The following is an 11,364-nucleotide window of genomic DNA, read 5'->3' as shown; positions in this document are numbered from 1 at the left end:
GCTATTTACACATTTTCAAAGCTAATTCTTCCATTGTCAACAATTGTGTCCTCTCACTCTATTGTCTTTCTAATATAGCACAGGGAAATCAGAGACCTTAACCCTATGTGCAGCCCTGATCCACAAATATTCATCAATCATTTTCTTAAATTCCTGTAAAGCTACATCCTCTACCATTCACAAATTTATTACTCTACTGAAGATATAAAACTATCAATTGGAAATGTGTCTGAACCTTCCAAATCTTAAATTTATGACTTTGTCTTATAGGCTTCAGAATTCAACATGAAAAATTCTGATGCATCAGTATTACCAATTTCCTTAATAGTTTTTTTTTTATATATATAATTCAAGCAGAACAATTCTGACCATTCTCCTTTCGAGAGAGTACACTAAGAGACCTAAAGCTGTCACCATATGACAACGCATCCATTGCCAATATTGTCTTACGGTAGTAGCCCTCCCTAACCATTCTCCAACTCAATATAATTTGAAAAGAGAACCGAAATTGTGCCCAATAGTCTAAACGAGGCCTAACTAGTGCCTTACACTAAGAAACCATGGCCTTTTTAAGCTTAGTCAATATTCTGTTAGCCCTACTAGTAGCAATGAAATACTCTTAAAAGTTTAGAGATCTACCAACCCATAGTCTTGAAATCCTATTAGTATTAATCATTCACATAATTATGAGGATTTTCAACTAATTCATATGTGAAGAAGTAACTTAGATTATAATAACCCACATTTATAACTTTATATTTAGTATAATTATACATGCATTTGTCTACTAACCAACCATCTCCAAGTTTCTCCATAAAACTAATACATATTCCTTAATGAACCAGACCTACAGATTTTTGTATTATCAGAAAACTTCCAACAATTTATTGTTTATTCCCTCAATAATGTCATTAATAAGGAATATCAATGGTCCAAATTCCTTTAGCACACCACTTGAAACAATAGTTTAGTTAAATTTTCCTCTCCTCCCACCCATTTTACTTTCAATCTATTTAACTAATTTATCCTCTACTGAGGTAATCTGTTTCACCAATCTTTTATGCAGCACCTTATGAAAAGCTTTATGAAAATTTAAAGTAAACAAGGTCCACTCCCTTATCCTTCTTCAGATAAGAAGTAATACCCATAAAAAGGTTAATAGGTTCATCAGGATCTTTTGTTTGCAAAGAAATGTTGGCTGTCTGACAAAATTGTGAAACCTCATCAAATGATCATGCAAGGCAGATCACCTAAAAACTAACTGGTTAAATGCCTTATCTCCCTTCTTTAAAAGATATAATTAGCTTACTTATGAATAGAAATGTGTAATAATTACTAATGATAAAATAAATATTAGATATAATAATGATATGTTTTAGAGACTTAGATAAAATCTAGGGGTATACAAACAGCTAAGACATCATAGAATTACTATCAGTACTTAGTAGCAAGACTAAATTCAAAACACTTAAAGTTAATGTACTTAAAAACCTGAAAACTTTTAACAACTATAAACTAAGGTAAATCTCTAAATCACTGTTAAATCAGTGTTAAAAATCCCATGTAATAATGTAAGGGTTATTTTAACTTAAAATTTGTGACAAACAATTTTTTTTTAAAGCTGGGGATTTGGACTCGAGAAGCTTTTCTTACATTATTTCTAATTAGTGCATTATACTATATTTCAAATCAGTTGTATGTAAACACTAAAAATATTTTATTTTCAGCAAATTCAGATCGTCCTTTTGTCTACTAGTACTAGCACTGGGTAGCAGTACAACTTCAAGTTCCAATAACTGAATAAGTCACAGCCCATGACTGGCACTGTGGCAGGGGCCTTTCGTTCAATACCACAGACTAGGTACGGGCACATCTCGTCGTCAGCTGGTCTGAACCATGATGGCAACCAAAATAAAAGTTTATCTAAAGTTATTTCTTACATCGAATATTATTGGTAGGACTAGTACAACACTAATACTGTAATACACTACACAGACAAACGCTATAAAATTAAGTAGTCTTATACCTTGAAGTATCCTCCTTCATAGAGAGTATTAGGAGGTCCGAAGATTGCGACTTCCCATTCGAAAAGGTTATCTTCATTGATAAGCTTTACCCTAAATCCTTCAACAGGTTCTTCTTGGACACTTTTGAATTCAAGGGCTAGGGCTCTCAACGCACTGCTTGTGGGTTGTTGAGCCATATTTAGGCCCGTTAATAATGATTTAAATCCCTCCTCTCTTAAAAGTCTAACCCTACTCGGTGAGTCTAACTTCCCTCACTGTTACAGCTACTATACTAACTCCAAACAAAGCTGAATCTCAATACATGTCAAAAGCACAACACTGATGACATCACAGGAAGTTCTGACGTAATTTGTTATTCAAAGTATCGTAAATCAATAGTTTTAAATTTTTCATACATTATCTTTGTTTATTTCTAAAATTCATTTTTTCAATGTATAAACTATTTTACATATAATGTATTACTTTATCTTCAAATCTGATACGTAGGTAACTTTTTTTATTTTATTGTTCTCTTTTTATCTGACGATCTCGTCGAAAATCACACAGGAAGTTAGACTTTAGTTCATTTACTCAGGGTATGATTGGGATATTTCAAATATAAATAACATACTTATAAGACCCTAAATAAGCGATTTTGTTAATATTTTCGCCCGTGAACAGGTAAGCTTAGCCTAAGATTATTAAACACTAACACCAGTAATAGTATTACTATTATTATTATTAATACTTATTATTCATTTATTGTAATGTTGGGGAAGTTTACGTGGTGAGAACAAGGTATTTTTTTCAATAAATATCTTTTCTCTGGGTAAACTATTTTATTGACAAAACGTAATATTTATAATAGAAGATAAATAATTAGTTTCGCTTTTATTAGCTAAAACTAAAAGTAAAATATTTAAATAAATAGATTCATTCTCGAATAATTGTTAATGTTATGACACTTTGAAATTGAAGTTTGATTTTGAATAACAGGCTGATTTCGTGATAAACGTTTAATGATTTATAAATTAGCAAATGTATAACATTTTTGTATTCTTAATATTTTTAGATACTTGTGAACTTCAAGTGAAGTACATAAATTCGAAACGTCAAGTTGAAACTTAAACTGTACTATTACATGCTTGGCTATATTACTAATACTAGTAGTACTAGGTTTCTAAAGTTACACTGCCAATGGTATGGTAGTTAATTACTTAAAGGTTAGAGTACTACATTATCACTACTACTACATGCTTGGCTATATTACTAATACTAGTAGTACTAGGTTTCTAAATTCTAAAGTTACACTGCCAATGGTATGGTAGTTAATTACTTAAAGATTAGAGTACTACACTGTCACTACTACTACTATTATTAATGTTTCGTTTTGATTGGACGTTATACTGAGTTCTAGACTATTAAATTTAATATACTCCTGGTCCTGATTAATTCGAGACTTTAGTCTGGAAATAAGCAGTATTTGTAATATTGATAAGCAAGTCTGTATTTATAGAAAAAATAGCTGTGTGCCTGTAATTTGTATTTATGTTTTGTAACTTGTAAGACTGGCTAAAAGAAAATTGGAGCACTTAGTTTGTATTTTTTCAGTTATTTTCTGTACTTTGGGGTCCTAAGCTTTCCATGGTACTACTACTACTATTACTAGGTAAGTTATTATTTATATCTTTCAATCAAAGTTGCTTTTAGAAAAATATCTTGAGCAGAATGGTGCCATCACGTTAAGTAGTTGAGCAGTTATACCCTGGCTAGTATTTTAATATAAAGCCCCAGCTATTAGCTATCAGATAACCATCCAGTTCCACCTCATCGAATTTTAAGCATTGTCCTCATTCCACATAGATTTTAACAACTTATTCACCAATCATGACATAGTTTTTTCATATCTGAATATAATTATTTACCTACTGTTTTTATTGAAGTACTAGTTGTGATAATCTGAAATAGGGACTTGAACCCAGACCCTCGGCTAACACCAGTATTTTGATACCAACACTATCTACTGAGCAACCACAGCTTTAAGCCAATGAAGACAACCTTTGACTTAGATGATTATAATAATCTTCCTGTTTGTCCATTTAAGGATGTAGCTTGTACGATTAAAGCAAGATTTTGGATGAAACACTTTTTATGCAAACAAGTATGATAAAACTATCAAAAGGTTCTTGAACTTTATTAAAATTATAAGTTTTATATTAGGTTGTATTATTTTCTACTTTCCGTTAATAACCTCAACTCGTATGCTCATCACATTTTTGTCAACGTGTGTTATCACTCATTTTTTAATACTAGTGATACATAGCATGCTGACAAAGCCAAAGCCTGCAATGCTAAAAACTTACTGTAGACTTAGTATAATAGAAACTAACTTATTAACTACTTCTGGTAATTTTTATTTTCAAGCATTTTCATGTTTCTAATTTACTTTATTCATTCTTATGGTTATATTGCTGGATATTTATTAACTATTGTTGTAATGTTTGGTGTACTTTGTTTTTTAATTCATATTTTTTGTAATCTTTAATGTGTTACTAACTTCATGAAAGTGTTTTGTTATGTTGGAGTTTGGTTTGTAATATTTTATCAATGTTTTTTAGGGCCATTGGTTTAGCTTGTATATCATTTCATGCAATTTGTTGACTTTATTGTTTGAGGTGTCAGTTTGTATTGTTTATATGTATTTGTATGTATTTATATTGTGTTGTACAGTAGGTGCTAATAATGATAATGGTATTATATTTAGTTTTATATTTAGTTTTTTTATTGCTTTCTTCTTTACATTTAGTAATTCTGATGCATTTTTTTATTCCTGCTAAAAATCTTTATTTCTTTGTATTTAATTCCTATTTCTTGCTTCATTTACATTTTTTCCCAACTTAATATTGATATAGAAGTCTTAATATATGGACAGCAAGGCTGTTCCTGTACACCCAACCCCCTGAGAAAAAACAAAAATTTAAACCCAATCAATCTGTCTGAAAAAAAAAATTCTTAACTGAAACCCAAGTTGTTTTTTCCAAATCTTAAACTTGTAATCTCTCATTCTGTTGTCTTCAGCACAAATACATCTGTCATACTTTTTAAAAATTCAAGATATAATCTCCCCGAGCTAAATAAATCTGTAAATTTAATTTAAAAAGTCATTAATAATAAAATTATTTAGTTCTTGACATATTACATGTATTTTCCAACTTTCTTAGATACAACTCGTCAGAAATAAACAGTTTATCTCTACCTTATAAACTTGACTCTTAGATCAAACCATTTTACGTTTTATTTGACATATCCCCACTGACTGTTTAGTCTTTACACTGCACAAAGGTTTCTTACCCCTATATCACTTAAGGAAAAGGGACTGAAAGACATACATTACAGTTTCCATCATTAAATCTCCAAAATAGTTTTTTATTTATGTGATCAGTAATTACAGAAAAAAAAGATTGTTATTTAGAACCTGTAAGTAATTTATCTATCTTTGTTACAATATCTTGAACTTCAGTATCGAGATAGTTTCACAGGATCTGTCACAATGTTAATCTCAAGATCCTTTTCTTCTATTCCTTCAACAGTCAAAGGGGTAAATCTACTAGATATATCTACTCACATTTGACTTGGAACTTGCTTTGTGCACCACAATTAACTTTTGATTTTCTTCGTCTTTCCTCAAAGTTGTAATCACATAGATTTTCTTTCTATTTACTTTATTACTTGCTTGCTTAAATAACTTGCTTTTTTCTTTATCTATTTCATCACTTCTATCCAAAGCAAACTTAAACTTCTATCAATAATTAGAGCTGGATAGCTGGGTGATTAATTCAATTTAATAATTGGTTACCTATTATTTTAAATTAATTGAAAGCTTAATTAACTTGTGTTGCAACTCACAAAAATATCAAGTAGTTGAAATTAGTGTCCCCCCCCCTCTCCCAAGTGGCTCGGCGGTTAGTCTACAGGCTTGTGATATCTGTGGTGGGCAGATGATGAGCCTGACAATTATGCGGTTTATCAAATTCTAATAATCACTTAGAGCTATCAAGAATACTTTACAAGGAAACTTCAAAAAAGTAACTGTTGACAGTTCTGTAGTTTTTTGTTTAGAAAGATTACATGCGATTCTGTGCTACATTAGGAGGTACAAAGATATTTAAAATTAGTTTTACACTTACTTTGAAGTTTTAATATAATGTTTCCTTTGTAAAAGAGTTTCTTTCTGATCATAAAATCAAAACTGATATTAATAATTACTTCTTAAAGTGAAAGGTAGGTATATGTAGTTTCTTACAAGTCAAACAAGAACTTTGGTTGACAGATGTCATTTGGAATATACCATTTTTCTGTTTCCTTGTACTTCATGATACTCAGTCAAACTAGATTAATGTGTGGTATTTCAGGGTGCAGTATTAGGACCTTTGCTTTTATTGACTTACAACAGTGACATAGGTGAATAATGGTCAATAAATTACTTAAATGTCCTGATGATATTGAAATCTTGGCTGTGAGGATACTATTGCTTTACAAAAGGATTTAGGTGATTTCTTGAGTTGGGAGGATAAATGACAGGTGGCTTTTAATTATAATAAATTCAAGGTAATGCATGTGGATTATCATAATTTCAATTATAATTCCAAGATAATTCCTCACCTCCCCACACAGAATAGTTTGATCCCTCATGGATCTGCCTATGAGACTTGTATGCCACTAGCCCTGAGCTAACTCCAATCTAAAAGTCACATTTAACATGAACTGATCTAGTGCATGATGATGATATCATGCAAAGAGAGCCATATACCTTAACTTCTAAATCACTTTCTAGTACCTAGTTTTTGTGCCTTTGTCTCTTTCTTACCATCCTTCTATGTTACCCCTTGTCCCCTCACCTTACTTCATTATGCTCTGTGACAGTTTTCTGGGAAGGTTTGTTCTCCCTCTCTCCTTTATACCACTTTATCCCATACTACTTCTGCACTGTCCCTTCTTACTGCTGTTGGATCAAGATGCTTACCTTACTAATGGCTCATTTATCTCTGTCTTCTTTGTCTGGTTCCTTTTCTTTGCCCAAAGGTCTTCAGGGTTGTTCCTGATTCTCTGGAGGCGTGAGCCAAGGCAGCCTGGTATCTGTCCTCATTGTCTTCAATGGTTTCTCATTTTTCTCAGCCTCAACCTTCTGTTCCTGTTTTGAGGCTTGCTCATTTCACACCTCCCCTTCCAATTCCAACTTCTCGATCTTCATCTTCTTCTATTCTCCCACTTCTTGATGTCGGAATTGTTGCTCGTCTTGTCAGTGACTATTCTGTCAGGTCTGGCCCAAAGAGTGCCTGTCTGTCTCACTTTGCTAGCCTATGGTCTCCATATTCAGTCAACAGTTGGGTTCTTCAGGTTCTTGCCCATGGCCTATCTCTCTCCTTCTTTTCCTCCATCCCTCCTCATTTCCTTTTCTCCGTCCTCCAACTTTGTTTACTTTCAGCATCTCGAGGATGCAGTCTCAGATCTCTTAGCCAAGAATGCCTTTGAGAGGGTATTTACCCCTACTCTGGAGTATTACTCTTGTAATCTGTCATCTCAACAGGTTTCTAGTTGTTCCACAGTTCTGAATGGAGGGTTTGTTTTCTCTCTTGTGGCCCTTTTCATTTGGTCTGTGGATAACAAATGTTGAAATACTGGATACTTTTACTCCAGACAAGTTTAAACCATCAGAATAGAGTCTTACAGTTTCATGCTCTTCCTTTTGGTATTGCATCTGCTCCTTACATTTATAATCAAGTCATGGGGCATTTGCCCAACATATTCATAAATTGGGGCTGAGGTTCTATTATTAAATAGACAACTGGTTTCTCCTTGCTCCTTCTCAGGAGGACTCCTCCTTTCATACCTACATTCTTCTGCAGGAGACTGCTTAGCTAGTCAAGCATTTCAATTTTTTTTCTCATGCCTACCCAATATTTGGTATATCTGGGCATGTTCTTCAACTCTTGTCTCAATTGGGCTCAACCTTCAATACATTTCAGGTAAGGTAAATTTTAACTTTTTATGTTAATAACCTTAACAATTTTATAGAAGAAAAGGATTTTGATGTTCTAGTTGATCAGTACCTGAAGCCATCCAAGCAATGTGCTGTTGATGGTGGTAGGACAAATATGATTCTAGATTGTATTTACAGAAACATTGAATACAAGTCTAAAGTGGCTATAATTTCATTCTACAGTATTGTGTTCAGTCTTGGGCTCCTTACTTTAGGAAGGTCATTGAATTGTTGGAGGGCTACTAGAATTATATCTAGGCAGAAAAGTTTGTTATACGAGGGCACATTAAGATCTTGAAAAAAGAAGAGTTAAAGGGGATCTGATTGAAGTATTCAAAATTGTTAATCCTCCTGCTATGGAATTGGTGAATTCCACCAACCTTGTGATCCAAAAGCAACTATCAGAGTTTTCATACTATGACTTTTAAAATGTTTTGTATATCTTCACAAAATTTGGCAAGCTTTCGGTAAACATTGCAGGTCTTTTGTACACAAAAATCAGCTGGTGTTAGAGACTGGGATGGTATCAGTCTCGAAAAAGTGATGAAATTATCTGAATGAGGTGCTTATATACAGTACCAGGATAGAGGGTGCATTGATGTAGGTGGAGAATATCACAAGACAAATATCACCAAGGGCAACTGAGTGGGGTATGAATGAATGGAGCGAGAAAAAATCAGACTAATGGTTAGATGGGCAAAGAAGAAACCTTTGCAGTTGAGTACTAGCTATAAGTGTCAGCAGAGGTAAGTATTATTGGAAATACATTTTCAATTTAGGAAAATCTTACCTTTAATGTTTAATCAAAATGTGAAACCTATCTTGTACATTTGGATGTTAAAATAATGCTATAATTTATGTTTTAGAAAAAGAAGAAATAATATAGATCTGAGGTTAACAGGCTGTGCTAACTCAAATAAATAATGGCAGCAACACTGACACCAGTAGAAGAACAGGTAAGATTAAAACCAAATTTTTTGGTTAAATTCTGAATTTCGTGATTAAATAGGGAGCAAACTTTTAATGGAAAATGTACAAACCCTGAATTTAAACTACATACATAAGTAACTTTTGTCACAAATTAATTTTGTTGTTGTTGTTGTTTTTTGTCTCTCATTCAAATTGTGATATTAGTGACTTGAATACAATGCATGTAATTGTGTAGAATATTGCATGATTTCTTGGATAGACTGAAAACAGAGTGATGGAATATCTGCTGTGACAGTTTTAGAAACATTCTGCACTTTCCCAAATAAAACTTAGTTCACTTAGGACAAGTAGGTTTTAAGAATGATTAATAATTTTAAACATGGTCTCGAATTATAATAAGACTCGGGGATTGAAATATTACATTCCCAAGGAATTTCATCTTTTTAGTTGGCTTTCACTATCAGAATGCATGATCCATCTGTATGTCTTTACTTATGACCAATGAAAATTAACAATTCATGAGGAAATGTAACTTTACACAAGGGAATGTAATCCTCCTGATAGTTTTTCCCTTGAGTGAATGTAATTTTACTTCATTATTTCTATCCCTGAGATGGTATGAGAGATATGTAGTAGAATGTAACCTAAATAATAAAAATGCTATCTAAGTGTGGAATGGTATTTCTTCAAGGTTTCAAGTCAAAAATCTGCTTCTCAATGGATGAATAAGAAATATGATTTTTTTTTAAATGCCAGTTTGCAAGTTTCTACAAATTTGTAATTTACTTAGTAAAATTGAGGATACTGAGGGGTATTAAACAAAAAAAAAGTTAAGAAAGCTGCAGTTAAGACAGAAAGAGTGTATGAAAATTTCTTTAGCTCGATACATGAATTTTTACATAAATATTTTTTTTTCATTTACGTAAATTGTAAAAAAAAAATTAAAAAATAATATTAGTCCTTTAAAATATTTCAGAGTAAACTTTATTATGACAAAAAAACTTGCTAAGATGCTTAAGAATTTGTTTTTACCATGAGTGATGAATTTCATAAGCTGACCAATTTATTTAAAGATGTGGAAGATTTGTCCTTAAATTCTGTTTCTTGGGAAACTACTTGAAAATAAAAATCCTGGCATTGATGAAGTTTACTATAAAACTTTAAAAAAAGTATAACAAAGAGTTAATAAGGGTATTAACTATAATTTTTAAAGTCACTGTGGAAATGTTGAATGGTTGGAAATTGCAAAAGTAATGTTTAATTTTTATAAAAAGGGAAGTCAAAGGAATTTTGGGAAGCTATAAAGAGAGGTCAAAGGAATTTTGGGAAGCTACAAAGGGAGGTCGAAGGAATGTTGGGAAGCTACAAAGGGAGGTCGAAGGAATGTTGGGAAGCTACAAAGGGAGGTCGAAGGAATGTTGGGAAGCTACAAAGGGAGGTCGAAGGAATGTTGGGAAGCTACAAAGGGAGGTCGAAGGAATGTTGGGAAGCTATAAAGGGAGGTCGAAGGGATGTTGGGAAGCTATATAGGGAGGTCGAAGGAATGTTGGGAAGCTGTAGACCTATTACTTTGTCATTTTCTCTTAATAATGTGTTGTAATCTGTTGTCCAAAGTTATTCAAAAAAGCATTTGGAATTTGAAATGTAAATGATGATTCTAAGCATGGTTATATAAGTCAAGTTGAATTTTTCCCTGGGTTTGTACAATCTGCTTGTTTGTGATTTGGTGGAGTGTAAAGATTGGAAATATAATACTGAATATAAGCAGAAGGTTTAAGCTTTGAAAACCCAGGTACAGAGTTGATTAGCACAGGAGGATGTGATGGGATCATAAAAAGTTGGAGTAAAAAATCTCAACATCAGAATTTTGTGTGAAGTTATAATCTTGTGTTGGATTAGCACTGGAGGATGTGATGGGATCATAAAAAGTTGGAGTAAAAAAATGTCAACATCAGAATTTTGTGTGAAGTTATAATCTTGTGTTGGATTAGCACAGGGGGATGTGATGGGATCATAAAAAGTTGGAGTAAAAAAAAATGTCAACATCAGAATTATGTGTGAAGTTATAATCTTGTGTTAGATTAGCACAGGAGGATGTAATGGGATCATAAAAAGTTGGAGTAAAAAAATTTCAACATCAGAATTATGTGTGAAGTTATAATCTTGTGTTGTATTAGCACTGGCGGATGTGATGGGATCATAAAAAGTTGGAGTAAAAAAATGTCAACATCAGAATTATGTGTGAAGTTATAATCTTTTGTTGGATTAGCACTGGAGGATGTGATGGGATCATAAAAAGTTGGAGTAAAAAAAAAATTCAACATCAGAATTATGTGTGAAGTTATAATCTTTTGTTGGATTAGCACTGGAGGATGTGATGGGATCATA

The 11,364-nt window shown here is 32.5% G+C and overlaps 1 protein-coding gene across 1 annotated transcript in view; it reads left to right on the top strand.

Annotated features, from left to right (window-relative positions):
• The first annotated feature begins 2,519 nt into the window (after positions 1-2,519).
• The window catches only part of LOC106474213 (tyrosine-protein phosphatase non-receptor type 9-like), a 41,754-nt gene continuing 32,909 nt past the window's right edge, over positions 2,520-11,364 (top strand). Inside the window, exons 1-3 of the mRNA XM_022402564.1 lie at positions 2,520-2,687; positions 3,618-3,675; positions 8,913-9,002. Of these exons, the coding sequence (XP_022258272.1) occupies positions 8,970-9,002 (33 nt within the window). The 5' untranslated portion in view covers positions 2,520-2,687; positions 3,618-3,675; positions 8,913-8,969. The remainder of the gene's footprint in view (positions 2,688-3,617; positions 3,676-8,912; positions 9,003-11,364) is intronic.

Source organism: Limulus polyphemus, unplaced genomic scaffold, assembly GCF_000517525.1.
Source record: "Limulus polyphemus unplaced genomic scaffold, Limulus_polyphemus-2.1.2 Scaffold6955, whole genome shotgun sequence".
Classification (NCBI taxonomy): domain Eukaryota; kingdom Metazoa; phylum Arthropoda; class Merostomata; order Xiphosura; family Limulidae; genus Limulus; species Limulus polyphemus.
Note: the sequence above shows the minus strand (reverse complement) of the source record. Positions and strands in the feature narration are given on the sequence as shown.